Source organism: Hyperolius riggenbachi, chromosome 6, assembly GCF_040937935.1.
Source record: "Hyperolius riggenbachi isolate aHypRig1 chromosome 6, aHypRig1.pri, whole genome shotgun sequence".
NCBI classification, from domain to species: domain Eukaryota; kingdom Metazoa; phylum Chordata; class Amphibia; order Anura; family Hyperoliidae; genus Hyperolius; species Hyperolius riggenbachi.
Genome location: NC_090651.1, coordinates 146391976 through 146409846, shown reverse-complemented (window position 1 = coordinate 146409846; position 17871 = coordinate 146391976). Strand labels below are relative to the sequence as shown.

General features: G+C 45.3%; 1 protein-coding gene across 11 annotated transcripts in view; it reads right to left on the bottom strand.

Moving 5' to 3' along the window:
• Positions 1-428: 428 nt before the first annotated feature.
• The window catches only part of NTNG1 (netrin G1), a 448295-nt gene continuing 430852 nt past the window's right edge, over positions 429-17871 (bottom strand). For all 11 annotated transcript variants that reach the window (XM_068240032.1, XM_068240038.1, XM_068240039.1 and 8 more), the window contains one exon: positions 429-1826. In XM_068240032.1, the coding sequence (XP_068096133.1) occupies positions 1609-1826 (218 nt within the window). In that variant the 3' untranslated portion in view covers positions 429-1608. The remainder of the gene's footprint in view (positions 1827-17871) is intronic.

Genomic DNA, 17871 nt, shown 5'->3' with positions numbered 1-17871 from the left:
AACACATGAAAAAGGGAAACTGATGCTCGAGGTGGCTGTTCATGAAAGAGAGGGGCTGCATACACATCATGATACACGTGGAAGAGGCGTGGCACATGGAATTGGAGGGGCACTGCTGCACATGGCAGGGAAACCGCAAAATACTTGGCTTAGTATAATTCTGTCCTTGGTGAAGCTTATAACATGTCTATCATGTTCATGTCTATCACATCATTATAATAAAACATCTTTTATTTCCCAATTTTTTTTAATATTTTTTTGTTGTTTTTCCATGCTAATAAGTTACCTATAGATGTTTTCTCACTGTATCATTCTGTGAACAACATTATCCTTGTCTACGATATTCAACTATTTTACACATTTCCAATGGCTTTAAGCTTGCAAAGTAAATGAACTGCATTCCAGTTTTCTTAAATCATTTTCAGTTATGTTTTATTCCTTTGAAATCTTCCAGTGTTTTAAAACAACAAGAAAACATTTAGAATTTCCTTTGGTGGAACATTATTACACGTTTTGTATATGTAAACTTGTGGCTTTCCATAACACCATCACACGCTCCCTATGGAAGATTTTCTGAGTAATCCACCCATTTACGGCTTTAGGGGACCCAGGGAACGTCAAGCCCCTCTAGCCGTGAAAGGGTTTAAATGAAGAAAGCAATAAAATCAAAATGATATATAATTTATAAAGAAAAAAATAATAAGAATCAAAAAATATTTTCTGATATTTTGATGAATTTCACTTAATAGATTGTCTGTTAAACACGGATTTGCAATAATACAAAAAATCTACATTTTACATTATTTCAAGAAAAATAACTTCATTTGAATACAAAAGGATAAATACATTTTATTTTTGCTTAATCTCTTGCCTTTTCTCATATTGGGTATCATACGCCTCTTTTTTTTATTTCATCAGCGACATGGCGTACCTTTGATATACAAGCCTTGAAATATTCTCTTAAAAGGGATGGGGCCAAGAAAGGGAGATATGTGCGCCACTAACATTGGACAAATAAAATCTTTCAACCAACAAGGGTATACGGAGCGACGTTCACAAAAGCACAGGTGTAAGGGCATCAGGGGACCAATATGGTCGCTTTCCTTTACCCACAATGCACTGGCAGCAAAGAATGATGCTATTTGGTTGGTCCACACACTGGGTCGAGAGGTACAATAGCCGTGTGGAAGTGGCAAACGAGCACTTGTAGTCCTTCTCATTTGGGGCAAGTCAAGGGCAATTTAATAATGCAAGTAATCCTGCCATGGTAGCAGTCCTCCTTCATGCAGCTGTCCGGATAGGGTGTTCCATGAGGCCATAGATGCATACACCTGGAATTACCAAGGCAGCAGCTTTATTTTCTGGTTGCTAAGGCCTTTAATCTACTGTAGGCTCTTACCATGGCAGAAGTCCTCTTTGAGGTGGCCATCTTGTGAGCCAGAATCATAACAGTCATGGATCTCTCATTCACAGATTGGTTCATATGGCTTAGTCCAGTCAGGCCCTCTCTATTTTTTTATAGAATTTATTGATGCCTTTACATTTAGTTTCCCTGTCTTTCAGAGTCACGCCATCCTCCATTGCAACTTGAAAGTACATAATTCATGTTTAGAAAGTGCAGAGCCGAGCTACAACAATCATGGTGATCAGATAAAGGTTATGGGAGATAGATTCTTGTCCAGATTTAGAAGAGCAGCTCCCATTGTCCTCACATTTTTGTTTCTCACATAATATGCCTGTGTAGCCAGAAGGACATAGGCACCTCATGTTATTGTGGCAAGCCCCACCATTTTGACAGCGTAGCAACTCATTGTCGCAGACATTGGCTGTGGAGACAAAAAATGAGCAGAATTAACGTAAGGCCTTATGTATGGTCACATCACAAATATCTCAACAAACTACTTTAACATCTCTATAAACAGATATAGATGATCAGCGTTTATATCTCAACAACACCAACCAAAAAATGTTTTAAGTATTTTTTCTCTCATAGGACCCAAAGGGCATAAGCTTTTCTCAGTTTAGTATATAGTTGTGGTTTATGATGTGTTGCAGGGGGATCAATTATGTCATCATAAATGCCAGACTAAAAAGGAGGCTCTTAAGTTTTAAACTCCTCCAGGGTTGGAGCTGTCTTAATTGCCTGTGGCAATTTATTCCAAAGGGTAGGGGCAGCATGACAGAAGGCTCTGGCTCCACAGGTTCTTGGTTAAACTCCTGGGTGATCAAGTTATTTGATACTGTTAATTTGAGGTCGTGGAAGGCGTGAGCATCAAATATACAATTTTTTTTCCCTTTCACTGATTTATTTACTTGAAGTATATTACAAATGCAACAAATGCAATAAATCATAATTCATTGTTTTGAAGTACACTATATAGCAACAAAATAAATACGTATGATGCCAGACCACCATGGTCACAAGTGATATGCTAGCTTGGATCACCAATATTTCAGTATTATGTAGCATAAAACGGGATTACTTTCAACTAACAGAAACGTTTCAGCAATAACAAAGTCTATTCAACTATTCAAGACAATTTAACTAACCAAATATCACATGACTAGAGGTGGTGGCAGTTGGGCAGAAAGAGTAGTTTAGTGAAGAAGGAAGGAGTGGACACAATTACCACTGAGGCTAAACTCTCACTCCACACACATAATGGTGACCACTAATGATCTAATATTTTTCATCCAATTTTACCAAATCTATGCAGTTTAAAGGTGGCCACACACCATAAATTTTTTTTAAATATCTGTTCAATTTAAGAATTGCAATCAATTTTTCTGACTGATTGTAACATTTCAAAAATATGACCAATGTACCACACACGTATGTTCAATTTTTCCCCAATTATGATAAAAATGATTGGAAACTCTGACAAAATTGCTAGGGTATGTATATTAATAAAATTGACAATCCAACACACACCATACAATCTTTAGAAAGATTGAAGAAAAATATCTGGCATTCCGGATCGATTAAAATCGAAGAAAACGGGAAATCCGATCGGATTTTTCAGTCGAATGAAAAAAAAGCTTTCGATTTTTCCGGGAGATCCGATCGTTTTTATCGAATTAACGTAAAATCGGATCATTTTATTGTATCGTGTGTGGCCACCTTAAGGGTAGATTGAAAGAATGTATTGAACTCATAATTTAGACAGTCTCTTATATTACATAAAAATGGTAAGATTGGATGAAAAAGATTGGATTATTAGTGGCTACCATAAGGAAAATAGAACAATAGTAGCAAACATGTTTTTATTTTCAGTTATATAGCTTTTTAATATATAACATTGCATAATTCTCTAATATTTGTAGTTTACAAATTACACTTTTAAATGATGAAACAGAGCAGATGTAATAACCCTTTGAACTTCCTGGCAGCAAAACCTTAAATAAACAAGAAACAGTGAGAGACAGGCTGAGATAATTGCTTCAGAAACAGCATTGTAGCCCACCCAAGTTCGGTCGGAGAGCTCAGAGAAGCTCTTTTGCATAGACAACAACTGGAGTTTCTTAACTCTTACTGTACTGGAAAAAATATGACACTCATATCTTTGCTACTAATGTTCTATTTCTTAGCTGTACTGCATATACAAATCATTATATGACACGTTTATTTTCACTTCAGTTTCCCTTTAAATGCTTGGAAAAAATCCGTGTAATCCAGGCCTGAGGGACGCAGGTTTCACTGACCCTGAGTCACAACAATCTTGCTCAAACAGTGAGTGAGAGGATAGTATAATAAGTTTGGTCGTTACAATTAAGCCAAATGTTATTTCGAATGTACAGGTTTATTTCAGCAACTGTCTGTGACCAGCTTAAAGGAATCGTCAGGCAAAAAAAAAAAGTTTCACTTACCTGGGGCTTCTACCAGCCCTATGCAGCCATCCTGTGCCCTCGTAGTCTGCTGCTCCAGTCCCCGCCGCCAGATAGTTTATTTTTTGCCGACCTCTGGGTCGGTGGGCTGCATTGTGACAATTTTTACGCATTCCCGCTGGTGCAGGAACATTAACACATACATTTTTTAGCGTTAGTGGTGCAACGCGAAAATTTTTTAGCGTTAGCATTGCAACGCTAAAATTTTTTCGCTTTGCACCGCTAACACTAAAAATGTATGTGTTAATGTTCCTGCACCAGCGGGAATGCGTAAAAATGTTCACAATGCAGCCCACCGACCCGGAGGTCGGCAAAAAATAAACTATCTGGCGGCGGGGACTGGAGCAGCAGACTACGAGGGCACAGGATGGCTGCATGGGGCTGGGAGAAGCCCCGGGTAACTGAAACTTTTTTTTTTTGCCTGACGATTCCTTTAATGTCACATATCTAGAAGCACTAGAGGTACTTTAAGCACAAAGCAACATTTAAAAGGGCCTCATTTCTAAGGGTCCTTTTACACTGCTGTGTTTTGCTGTGCTTTGCAGTGTAAAAGAGATCTCACTCAAACCCAGCCCTGCCACCAGTGCTCCTAACATGCTAGTTATTGACTCACATGAACCCAGCATTGCCACTAGTGATCCTAACATGCTAGTTATTAACTCAGATAAACACAGCATTGCCACCAGTGGTGCTCAGCAGAGCTCGAATATTCGAGTAGCTCGAATATTCGAGCTCTTTTCCAGCTATTCGAGCTCGGTATTCGAGCTCCGAATAGCTGTAGCTATTCGAATGGGCTATTCGCGTACACTCGAATAGCCCATTCACTATTCGAGCTATTCGAGCAAACGGCGCTATTCGAGCTCGGTACCGAGCTCGAATAGCGTCATAGCCCAGATTGATGTCCTTAGAGCCAATCAGAGGGCTCCCAGGCCCTCTGACGGCAGCCAATCACAGAGGGGGACCCTGGCCAGCCCCTACCCTATAAATAGCGGCCGCCATGTTACGTTTCTCCGTCCTTGCTTGAGACTTGCATAGAGAGAGAGTTGCTCCTTTGTGCTTTGGCTTAGCAAGAGCTTTATTGTGGTCATTTACCTAGCGTTTTTGCTCACATACACCTCCTATACACACCTATATTGTTGTTAGTTAGTTAGACATTGTATTTTAGTTAGTAGCTTTTGTGTTACATAGAGACAGGCCAGCTGCTGCAGGCTTACAGCTTTAGGCCTCAGGGCCTTGCCTGTGTGGGCAGCTGTCCTCCTGTCCTCTGTTTATTTCTCTCTATTCTATACCAGTATTTCTGCTGTCCTTTACTACTGATTGTATTAGTATTGTAGTTATATACTGTAACTGTACTAGGACACTCACTGTCACTGTTCATAGGCTACTAGCTGCTCCTGCGTGTGTGCACTCACTTTCTGTGTACACACTACACTACACACACTCTATTTCCTTCTGATAACTGATTGATTATTGTAATTGAATATTGTAATTAGTTAGTTGTACTCACTGTTACTACTTACTGTACTAGGAGTCTAGGACACTCAGTCACTGTTCATAGGCTACTAGCTCCTGCGTGTGTGCACTCACTGTCTGTGTACACACTACACACACTCTATTTCCTTCTGATAACTGATTGATTATTGTAATTAGTTAGTTGTACTTACTGTTACTACTTACTGTACTAGGAGTCTAGGACACTCAGTCACTGTTCATAGGCTACTAGCTCCTGCGTGTGTGCACTCACTGTCTGTGTACACACACTACACACACTCTATTTCCTTCTGATAACTGATTGATTATTGTAATTAGTTAGTTGTACTTACTGTTACTACTTACTGTACTAGGAGTCTAGGACACTCAGTCACTGTTCATAGGCTACTAGCTCCTGCGTGTGTGCACTCACTGTCTGTGTACACACACTACACACACTCTATTTCCTTCTGATAACTGATTGCTTATTGTAATTAGTTAGTTGTACTTACTGTTACTACTTACTCTTACTGTACTAGGAGTCTAGGACACTCAGTCACTGTTCATAGGCTACTAGCTCCTACGTGTGTGCACTCACTGTCTGTGTACACACACTACACACACTCTATTTCCTTCTGATAACTGATTGCTTATTGTAATTAGTTAGTTGTACTTACTGTTACTACTTACTCTTACTGTACTAGGAGTCTAGGACACTCAGTCACTGTTCATAGGCTACTAGCTCCTGCGTGTGTGCACTCACTGTCTGTGTACACACACTACACACACTCTATTTCCTTCTGATAACTGATTGCTTATTGTAATTAGTTAGTTGTACTTACTGACTGTTACTACTTACTTACTTACTGTACTAGGGACACTCACTCAGTCACTGTTCATAGGCTAGCTCCTGCGCGTGTTTGCGCGTGCGTGCACTCACTGTCTGTAGTGTACACACACTAAATTTACTTGTGATTACTACTGATTATTGTAACTGCTAGTTGTACTTCCTGACTGTTACTACTTACTTACTGTACTAGGGACACTCACTCAGTCACCTCACCCACCAACCCACTCCATTAAAGTACCCCACTTTTCACCCGCCCTTTTAAAAAACTTTTGTCTATACGCCCAAAACATCGAAGATGTCTGGAAGTGGCAGCCAGCGCGGTTTGGGCAAGGGGAAGGGCAGCAAGGGAATCAGGAGGAGAGGGAGCAGCATTGTGGCAAGCCGCGGGCGCGGGCGCGCCACCATGCACAGTTCCGCAGCAGCAGCAGCAGCGTCAGTGGCTAACATTCCTCCCATAGCCACTGGCCGTGGACGCCTTGGGCGCCGCCCAGCAGGAGCATCTGCAACTCACGCTGCAGAGACACAGCAGCAGCAGCGTGTAGCACCTGCTCCGATTTTCCTCCAGCCGGGTCGGAAACGTCCCATTGAGGAAAAGCATGCAGACACTGTGGTGCAACTGATGACGGAGGATGAGCAGCCCGCCATCAGCTCTGCATCCGAGGCCTCCACCCTCACCACCACCCCTGTTCGCAGCAGCCGCCCAGCAGGGCCTGGGGAGGAGGCCAGTTCACCGTCAGTTGGCGACCTGTCATTCAGCAGTCTTTTGACCCCAGGCATCATGAGTCAATTGTCTGCTGTTGTTGGCGATTTTGAGGAGGAGATGCTGATGGGCACTTTGGGGGATGAGGGATTGGACAGCAAGACTGTGGCGACAGTCAAGCAGCCCATCCATGCATCAGGAGAGGAGTTTGGGGGGTCCTCATCCCAGCAGGACATGTTTCAGGAGGGGGAGGATGATGATGACCCGGTGACAGACAGAGACTGGGTGCCACCACCTCCAGGGGATGTCGTCCTCAGCAGCTCTGAGGAGGAGGAGGAGGAGGATGCTCTTGTGGGCCTTGCAAGGAGGCGCATCATTGCAAGCATTGGCAGCAGCAGTAGGCAGGTCCCACAGCCTGCTGGTGTCTCAGGCTCATTAGCAGCAGCAGCAGCATCTGCCAGTACCACCACCAGCCGCACCCAAGCCCCCCAAGCCCCCCCCCAACCACCACAGGGAGACAGGCAGCAGCGCTTCCATGCCGTAGGGGGATGTTTCTGTCACCAATCTGGCGCTTTTTCACCATGCCCACAGTGTACAGCAAGTACGCCACTTGCAACCACTGTCAGCGGAAGTTGAGCAGAGGTGCAGACCCCTTAAAGTTCTGCACCAGCTCGCTCATCAACCACCTTGCTGCGAAACATTTCCACCAGCATCAGGAGTTCCAGAGGCTGAAGGCATCTGGTGCTGGCAGTGGCACCACACCCATCACTGCACAGCCTTCAGCAGCAGCAGCAACAGCAGCCACCCGCCCTCCTGCTCCTCCAGCAGCACCAGCAGGAGTGCGGAAACGCACTGCTCCTCCCCCCTCTGCAACTCCTGCCGCCGACACTGAGGCCTGTTCTGGCAGCCAGTCCTCAGTGGCCTCCTCCGCTGTGTCTGCTGATTCCCGTGCCAGCAAAAGGCCACGCCAGAGCCTTATGAGCGAGTCCTTCCAGGGGGTGGTTAGGGCTCTGCCTCCCAGCAGCCGTCGCGTGCGGCAGCTGAACGGCTTGCTGGCACGGGCCATGTGCTCCCAACTCCTGCCGTACACGCTCGTGCAGGAGGGGAGCGACATTCGTGCGCTGCTTGCTTGCGCAGCCCCAGACTGGCAGCTCCCCAGCAGACACTTTTTCTCCCGCAAGGCCATTCCTGCACTGCACCGCTTTGTGATGGCCAATGTGGAGCGAGGGCTGGAGCACGCGGTTGGTGAAAGGGTCCACGTCACCACCACCTGGAGCAGCCGCTTCGGGACAGGCCGCTACCTGTCCTTCACTGTCCACTGGGTCAGCTTGGTGGAAGGGGGTGAGGATGGGAGAGCAGCAGCAGGCACAGCAGCAGCAGCAACACAGTGGGTGGTGCCACCCCGCAGGGTCAGGGGAACTGCAGCAGGTTCCTCCGATCCTCTGCCATCCTCCGGCACACCTGGCCAAACCCCCCGCCTCAGCAGCAGCGTGAAGGCCCGCCACTGCCAAGCGCTGCTGCACTTGGTCAGCCTTGGGAAGACCAAGCTGACGGCAACCCATGTGTTGGCCAAACTCCAGGAGCAGGAGAGGATTTGGCTGACCCCCAGAGGCCTCAGAGTCGGAGAGGTGGTGGCCGACAATGGGGCCAATCTGGTTGCCGCAATAGACAGGGGAAACCTGACCCACATCCCCTGTCTTGCCCACGTGCTGAACCTGGTGGTGCAGAAGTTCTTGCGCACCTACCAGGGGATGGGCGAACTGCTGGAAACGGCAAGGAACGTTGTGCGTCACTTCCGGCGCTCGGCTGCAGCCTGTGCGAGCCTGGAAGAGGTGCAAAAGGAGCTGGATCTGCCACGCCATCGGCTGATCCTTGACGTTCCGACTCGCTGGAACTCCACCCTGGCGATGTTGGAGCGTCTGGTTGAACAGAAGCACGCTGTCAACCAGTACCTTGCCCTGGCCACTGTTTCCGCCGCTCAGAGAAGGGACAAGACCAGCAACATCCCCTCCATCGTCCCCGATGATGACTGGAGGCACATGCAGCAGGTGTGCTTAGTGCTGGCTCCCTTTCTGCAGGCCACTAACATGGTGAGCAGGGACCATGCTATGGTCTGCGAGTGGGTGCCCCTGGTTTGTCTGCTGAACAGGGCCCTCGATGCTTTGCTGGAACAGGGAGCGGCAGCCTTGGACCAGCAGGAGCGGCAAGCAGCTGCACAGTCCACCTCTGAGGGGGAGGGGGAGGAGGACTTGGTGGAGGTCCCTGACCTTGCTGGTGATGAGGGGGAGCAGCACAGTGCAGCTATGTTGGTGCGGGGGTGGAGAGAGGATGAGGCTGACGAGGCAGAGGAGGAGGATGAGGACAGCAGCACTGCCGACGATGTGCCAGCAGACGTGGCCCGCCTCTTCCCAATGGCAGCGCACATGCTGACGTGCCTGCGCAGAGACCCCAGGGTGATCCAGATGAAGCAGAGGGAGGACATCTGGATCAGCATGATGTTGGACCCACGCCTCAAGGGGAAGTTGAGCCAGTTCCTGCCGCCTGCAGGAGGAGACCCAGCGCAACAAATAAGGAGCTTGCAGCAGGCCCTTGTTGAGCGCTTGGAGGAAGCCTTCCCCCAGCCTTCCACCCCCACTGTCCAGCAGCCAGCACAGAGGCAGCAGCAGGTGCCTGCATCCAGCAGCAAGCGTCCCACAGACCTGCTGTCTCTCAGCTACGAGCTCTACAGGACTGTAGAGTCTCCGGCAGCAGTGACTAGAGAGGAGGTGCATGCAGCAGCATCCTCCACCGGTCAAAGCCAGCGCCTGACCCGCATGGTGGCTGACTACATGGGGTCCTACAGCGGGCTTGACAGCGATGCCCCTGTTGATCCCATGGAGTATTGGGTCAAGCGCCTGGAGATCTGGAGCGAGCTGGCGCAGTACGCCCTGGAAGTGCTGTCCTGCCCCCCTTCCAGCGTGCTGTCCGAGCGCTGCTTCAGTGCAGCTGGTGGTGTGGTCACCGAGAAACGCTCACGTCTGTCTCACAAGTCTGTGGACAGACTGACGTTTCTCAAGATGAACCAGGCGTGGGTGGAAGGCGAGTTCCTGGCCCCTGTTGTCGGCGAGAGGGGGACATGAACTGGCTAAGAACCATCGTTAATGTGCCTTACCACCCTTTACCACCTCCTGGCTCCTGCTCACTAAGCCAGCCTGGTTCACTTTGACTATTACGTCGCCTGCAGCCACACATTTTACACCTACAGTGGGCTGCTGTGTACTGCCCTTCTGCTGTCTGTCTGTGTTTCCCACTGCCAGGGTACACAGATTTACCTTCTGCTGCCACTCTGCCACCAGCTATTACGTCAAACAATAGCTATATATCTGTGTAATTTGTTTTACAAACAAAACCAAAAAACCATTAAAAAAAAAAAAGGTTTAATTTTTCTGAGGTGCCCGGGTTGAAAACTGTGTTGTCCCAGTTGTGTATTGGACACGATGTGGGCTGCACGACCGCTGTCTGGGACCTCCTGTTGTGTTCATTTACGGCCTGGTATCACCGCTAGGTACCAGGGCTATTATGTCACGCTGCCTGCCTGCTGCCACACTCACACTACTCCTCCATTCCTCCTGCTGCTGCTTTCTGTCTGTGTTTCCCACTGCCAGGGTACACAGAATTACCTTCTGCTGCCACACTGCCACCAGCTATTACTTCAAACAATAGCTGCTCACATTACTCCTCCATTCCTCCTGCTGCTGCTGCTGTCGGTCTGTGTTTCCCACTGCCAGGGTACACAGAATTACATTCTGCTGCCACTCTGCCACCAGCTATTACGTCAAACAATAGCTATATATCTGTGTAATTTGTTTTACAAACAAAACCAAAAAACCATTAAAAAAAAGGTTTAATTTTTCTGAGGTGCCCGGGTTGAAAACTGTGTTGTCCCAGTTGTGTATTGGACACAATGTGGGCTGCACGACCGCTGTCTGGGACCTCCTGCCTGCTGTGTTTATTTACAGCCCTGGTATCACCGCTAGGTACCAGGGCTATTATGTCACGCTGCCTGCCTCATTGACTGCCTGCTGCCACACACTCATCCTCCTCCTCCTGCTGCTGAATTTACCTCCTGCTGTCTGTGTGTTTCCACTGCCAGGGAGCACATACAATGGCGCTTCCAACATGCGTGCGCCACCAGCTATTTGTTACGCTCAAAAATAGCTGCATTTCTTTAAAAAAAAAAATTTGAAAAGAGAAATAAGTGAAGAAGAAGACGATATAGAAGAAGATGAAGAAGATGAAGAAGAAGAAGATGAAGAAGAAGAAGAAGAAGATGAAGAAGAAGATGAAGATGATGAAGAAGAAGATGATGAAGAAGATGAAGAAGATGAAGATGAAGAAGATGAAGAAGATGAAGAAGAAGAAGATGATGAAGAAGAAGATGAAGAAGAAGAAGAAGATGAAGAAGATGAAGATGAAGAAGATGAAGAAGATGAAGAAGAAGAAGATGAAGATGATGAAGAAGAAGAAGATGAAGAAGAAGATGAAGATGATGAAGAAGAAGAAGATTAAGAAGATGAAGAAGATGAAGATGAAGAAGATGAAGAAGATGAAGAAGAAGAAGATGATGAAGAAGAAGAAGAAGATGAAGAAGAAGATGAAGAAGATGAAGAAGAAGAAGAAGATGAAGAAGATGAAGAAGATGAAGAAGAAGAAGAAGAAGAAGATGAAGAAGATGAAGAAGATGAAGAAGAAGATGAAGAAGATGAAGAAGAAGATGAAGAAGAAGATGAAGAAGAAGATGAAGAAGATGAAGAAAAAGAAGATGAAGAAGAAGAAGATGATGATGAAGAAGATGAAGAAGAAGAAGAAGAAGACAATATAAAAGAAGAAGAAGATATAGAAGAAGATATAGAAGAAGAAGATATAGAAGAAGAAGATATAGAAGAAGAAGAAGAAGAAGATATAGAAGATAAAGAAGAAGAAGAAGAAGTATATACAGTACTGAACAAATTTCTGGACACAACTTCTCTTTTCAACTTTTTTTTTTTAAAGGAACATCCCCACATAATCACTTGCTGTTGTTACTTGGAAAAAAAGAGGTTTCTTGCATCATTCACCCTCAAAACAAGTGTTGGAAGCTATTTAAGGCCATTTCGAATAGTCAGCTCGAATAATGAGCTCGAATACCGACTCGAATAGTGAGCTCGAATTCCGAGGTCGAATCGAATAGTAAAAATTATTCGACTCGAATATTCGACTGATCTCGAATAATTTACTATTCGAATTCGACCTAACTCGAATTTTGAAAAGGGGTATTTGAGCACCACTGATTGCCACTAGTGCTCCTAACATGCTAGTTATTAACTCACATGAACACAGCATTGCCACTAGTGCTTCTAACGTGCTAGTTATTAACTCACATGAACAGAACTCTACCATTTGTGCTAGTTACTAGCAGGTGCATCTGTCCATTGGGCACAAGGGGACGTGGTGCTCCAGGTGATAGAGAGGCAGGGGGTGTCAAAAAGGCCTCCCACAGAAGGGGGCCCCACCATGAGCCGGAGGGGAAGCAGCGCAAGAAGAAGGGGCAGTGGGGACAATGGCGGGGAGGGGGGCAGACCCCCCTCATCTGGGTCCCCTTCTTCCGCACTCTCCCCCTCCAGATAGCAGATCAGTGAATGGCAGGCAGGCACAGTGCATACATATGAAATCGGCGCCGGTAGACTTGGGCGCAGGATACAGCCGGTATATGGCTGATCCTGCTTTTGCACAAGTCCGGGCCATATTAATTACTATTCCCCCTCCAGGCCACCATGGATAGTGGGGGAATGAAATAATTCGGCTTCCAGCGATTGCTGGAGGCCGAATTATTGTGTTTTAAAAGCAACTTCGACGGAGCCGATGTTACTCACTGAGAGCCTGATACAAGTAATTCCTATTCTAGTCTATGGAGGCGCCGGCTGCGCCCAAATCTAGCAGCGCTGAAAAGCACTGCTCCGGGCACAGTGGGCGGGGAATGACTTAGCTGACTTCTGCTTTCCAGTCACTGGAGCGCTTTGTCACGTGCCACAGGTCTCTGCCTTTAATGCCGCACACTGTGCTTCTGCAAATCAGGAAGCACAGTGAGCAGCACTGAAGGCGGAGACCTGTGGCATGTGACGCAGCTCTCCAACGCCTTTAATGATGAAGTCAGGTGAGTCATTTTCCACCCACTGTGCCTGCCGCTGGTCTGATATCTTGAGGGGGAGAGTGTGGAAGGAGGGGACCCAGGTGACGGGGGGGGGTGTCTGTCCACCCTCCCTGCTGCTGTCCCCACTGCCCCTCATTCCAAGCTAGCCATAATGGGGACAACTATACTACTTATACTGGAGCAACTATGCCACCTATACTATACTAGGTAACTATACTGGGGCAACTATACTATCTATACTGGGGCAACTATACTCGCTACCTATACTAGGGCAGCTATGCTAACTCTACTGGGGGCAACTATACTAGCTTCCTATACTGGGGCAACTATACTATCTGTACTGGGGCAACTATACTATCTATACTAGGTGCAACTATACTACCTATACTGAGGCAACTATACTACCTATACTGTGGGCAACTTTACTACCTATACTAGGGCAACTATACTACCTATACTTGGGGCAACTTTACTAGCTACCTATGCTGGGGCAACTTTACTACCTATACTGGGGCAACTAAACTGGGGGAAACTATGCTACCTCAACTGGGGCAACTATATTACCTAGGGCACCCATACCTGGCACCTCCTTTCCTTTTTTTAAAACCCAGCACCGGGTGTCAATTGCCCTAGGTACGCCACTAGTTACTAGGTAGACTGTGTAATCTAACTTTTTTGTTTCATATATCTAAGCGAGTCCAGAAACACAGAGCAACTCTGCTTTTGACACCCTCTTGTGTTCACCCACATGCCATGAAGTATGAGGTCCTAGAGTTTGCTCTATAGTTTTATGTCGTACATAGATCGGTGTTCATTGTTTTTGCGCAATGCATTCATATCGATGGCTACTGCATGGGCGCCAAGGTTGCCATTTCAAACATCACAGCTCTGTAGTGTAGATATGTGGTACCAATAGTCTCTGTTTTGTGGAGGTGGTGAGGGCATTTTCTGGCTTCAACAGATCAGAAAGAAGGTACCTTTAAATGTCGCTGTGTGCTTCTAATGGTGCGTCTCTAGTGCTTCTCACTGCTAGTTATCAGATAGATTGAGCGATCTGCCACTAATCGATGACTAATACATTATAGCCTGCAATTTTCTATAAATAGTTTTTATAACTAAATTGGCATTGAGGGTGATATTTTGTTTGAAGAGGCAGATGGTTTAATTCCTGTCTATTCCTATACATTACAATATTTTTGCTATAGAGTACTTCTGAAATTAAATATAGTGTACATATAAAAAAGCCGCCCAGAAAAAGGGCGCCGGAGATTTCCACTAGTAAAATATTGGTAAATTTACAGATACTCTACTACTTTATTCTGATAGTAAAATATTGTTAAGACACCTCTTGTTTCCACCCCATTCCTTTAGATTGTAAGCTCGCAAGGGCAGGGCTCTCATCCTTTTGTGTCATGGAATGTTATTAATTTAATTGCTTGCACTCTGTTAGACATTCATACATTTTAGTCATCATGTTAAATTTGCAATTGTAATCAGCAGTTCTGTATTTTGTATCAGTGTTCATATTTGATGTATATCATTGTCTGTATCCCTGTATCTGTATATATTCCTTGTTTGTTTTCTTACATTGTACAGCGCCACGGAATATGTTGGCGCTTTATAAATAAATAATAATAATAATAATAATAGTTTACTATGACCTAACCTAACCCAACTCACACAGAACCCTCCCACTACAAATGCCTAACCCAAAGAGCCCACTGATGTTGCCTAACCTAAACCTCCTGCCTGGTGGTGCCTAACCATAATCCCCCCTTGGTGGTGCCTAAACATAATCCCACCTAGTGGTGCCTAACTTTAACCCCACCTCCCCGATTGCCTAACCTTAAACCCCTCGTGGTGCCCAATCTTAACCCCTACGGACCCTCCCCACACTTCTTACACTAAAACCCCCACCTCCTAACCCCAATCACCGATACTTTTGCTGCCACATGCAGCAATGTTAAAAACTTAAATGGAAATAGTTGGCTATAAGCAGCAAACACCCTCTATTTTATCAAGTGCTCCCGGTGGTGCCCAAATTACCATTTATAGCCTCTAATCACGGCTTTTGAAGCTGCGCCATTTTTTAATGGGGCGCCTATCGTGCCTTTTTACCTGCTTTGGTTCTGCTGTCTCTTTTTTTTGCAATGCAGATGACTGTGGTCGGAGTAATTCCGCAGCTCAGGTGGTGCATTGGAAACTCAGGTTTATACTCCATTTCATTACAGCCATTGATTGCTTTATCATTCCAGTCGTTACAACATTCCAGTTATTCCAGCAAATAATCAAAAACATTTTTATCACTGATTATTTTTTTACTTAAGGCAACTGACATCTTCACTCGAGACACTAAAAATGTCTGCAAAAATGTGCAAGGTGCGTAGTGACCATAAATCTGCTATTTCTAAATCCCTAAGAAAACCTCATATATTCTGAAGCAGCTATAATATAAAGATATTCCAAAGGTTTCATACAAAAGTACATCACCACAGCACACACATATTTCCATCTTTAGACTGCAGAGATCCTGTCTCATTCACAGCCATTTTACAGCTATCATTTTTCAGAAATCAACAGTAATTTAGAAGAAATGTCATTACCGTTGAGGTTTGGCAGCTGAAATGGTTCTGAGAAGCATTCCAGGGCTTTCTCCAATCTCCACCTCCAATAAGAACCCTGGAGTGGTAGCAGAGGGGAGACTAGCAGCAGCCACAAAGTGCTGTTCTCAAACTTGATACAAATATCAACTAACTAATACGCTCCTTCCAGGTGTTTTGGGACTGTTCACTTATTTGTCTGTTCTTTTTTTTCTATCGGCTGCAAAGTGATGAACCTGACAATCTGAGCGCTAGTCTTTGCAGCAGAATGATGCATCGGAATCTAAAATTCAGTCTTTTTCCATTACTTAATACACAAGTTCTTTGCTGTGCTTTACATACTCCTCACTTGACAAAGAATACCAGATTAATCAGAAGTCCTAGATCGGTGAAGCGCACTGTATCTGACCACCTCTGTCAAATGAGCAGGTAATTTCCCCCTACAGTAGCGCTTTCAGCAGTCATAATACGGTTTGTGTCCTTTCCCTCTCACAAGCAGATAGCAACCTCCAAACACCTCAAGCAAATAGAAATATACATATATAGTGTAGATTATTAAAATATGGGCTAGCACCCAGAGTGAAAAGAGCATGACGACTATGGTAAGGGCACAGGGCGACCATCACTAATAAGCTAAGGTTTCCCCCCTAATGTCCCCTGCTCCTGATGAGCCATTGTGATGATGAAACTGGTAAGGTGGAGCAGAGGAGAGACCCTGAGCAAAAGGTAACATTAGGCCCCTCCCTTGATCTCACCCATGCAATATAGCAATGTATTAGGTGCCCCCAGATAGCAGCATTAGGTGGCACAGTATTTAATCCCTTGGGCAATTTTTTGCTAAAAATTGTACCATTAAGGGGCACCTTAATTGCCCTATGATTGCCACCCCTAGATGTTCACATATGCCACACGCAATGAGTGCCCATCAACCATTTGTGTGAACAAGCCCTTAAAATGACCCATTCCTCTACAAAAACAACTAGGGAGTTAGAACACTTGTATCTGAGGGAATTGCATACAATTCCTTGCCAGTGGTTTTCCGCACGATATGTCGATTTGTCTGCAATTAAATGCAGGTGTTTTTTTATAGTCACAAATAAGATATATGTTATGGCCAGAACCCGAAGTCTGGCCACTTCGGGTTCTGGCCGTTCAAAATTAGAAGTGGCCGTCACTGCGGCCAATACCCGAAATGAATTGATTCATTATTCTGTTACTGCTCTGGCTCCTCCCCTTGCCCGCCTCCTATTGACATCTGTCAGCTGGGGACACACGCAATGGACACAGAGCCATTCGTGCATTGCCAGCCGGGAACACACATAGTCATTCATTGCGGCAGGGAAGCAGAGCAGGTATGCTGCATTCATTGCTTCTGCCAGCACCCGCTCTGCAGGAACGGCAGGAATCCCTGTCGCGACAAACGACTCTGGGGGAATGCGTGTCCCCGGCTGACAGATGTCAGGCAAGGGGAGGAGCCAGAGCAGTAACAGAATAACTGAGCTGCCAGTGGTCAGATTTCGGGTTCTGCCCGTAACATATACACCAGCTGCCTTCTTTCTAAAACACATTTTATGAAAAAAAAAAAAACATGTAACAATAATACCGGGAATGCTTTTTTTTTTTTTTTTTTTTTTAAAAAACAAGGTTCCTAAAAATGTATCTCTTCAGGGTAGAATTCAAACAATAGCTTACATGTATCCATGATAGTACATAACACATTTTCCACTTTTACACATCCTTCCCATAATGCACCTGAAAGTTATTTGACGCTGCCTGAAGTTATTTTAGCAACAAGTCACCGGAAGTCATAAAATGAACTTTCTCTTTCACAGTAAAGCAATTCTTGCTGCTGCAGGTGTACGGTTACCATTAGCAACCACTAGTAGTCAGTGAAAGGATGTACTTTCTATTAACAGGTGAGCAGTTACCATGGATACCTTATTAATGTGAGTGTCCGTATACTTTTATATCATGCTGGAGATAAAAAATAACTGATAACTTCTACATGCTTTTCAGGGACAAGGGCTGTCACCCACCAAGCGTATTGATAGGTGGTTTATAAAATTGTCTGTACAGATGCTCTTTTACATCCCTGAGAATAATTGCAGTATACTCCTGACTCCCTCCAGAGAATAAGTGCTGTATTACTGCAAAAATATCCTCTGGAAAACTGTCTTTGGAAGAAAATATCTGTCCA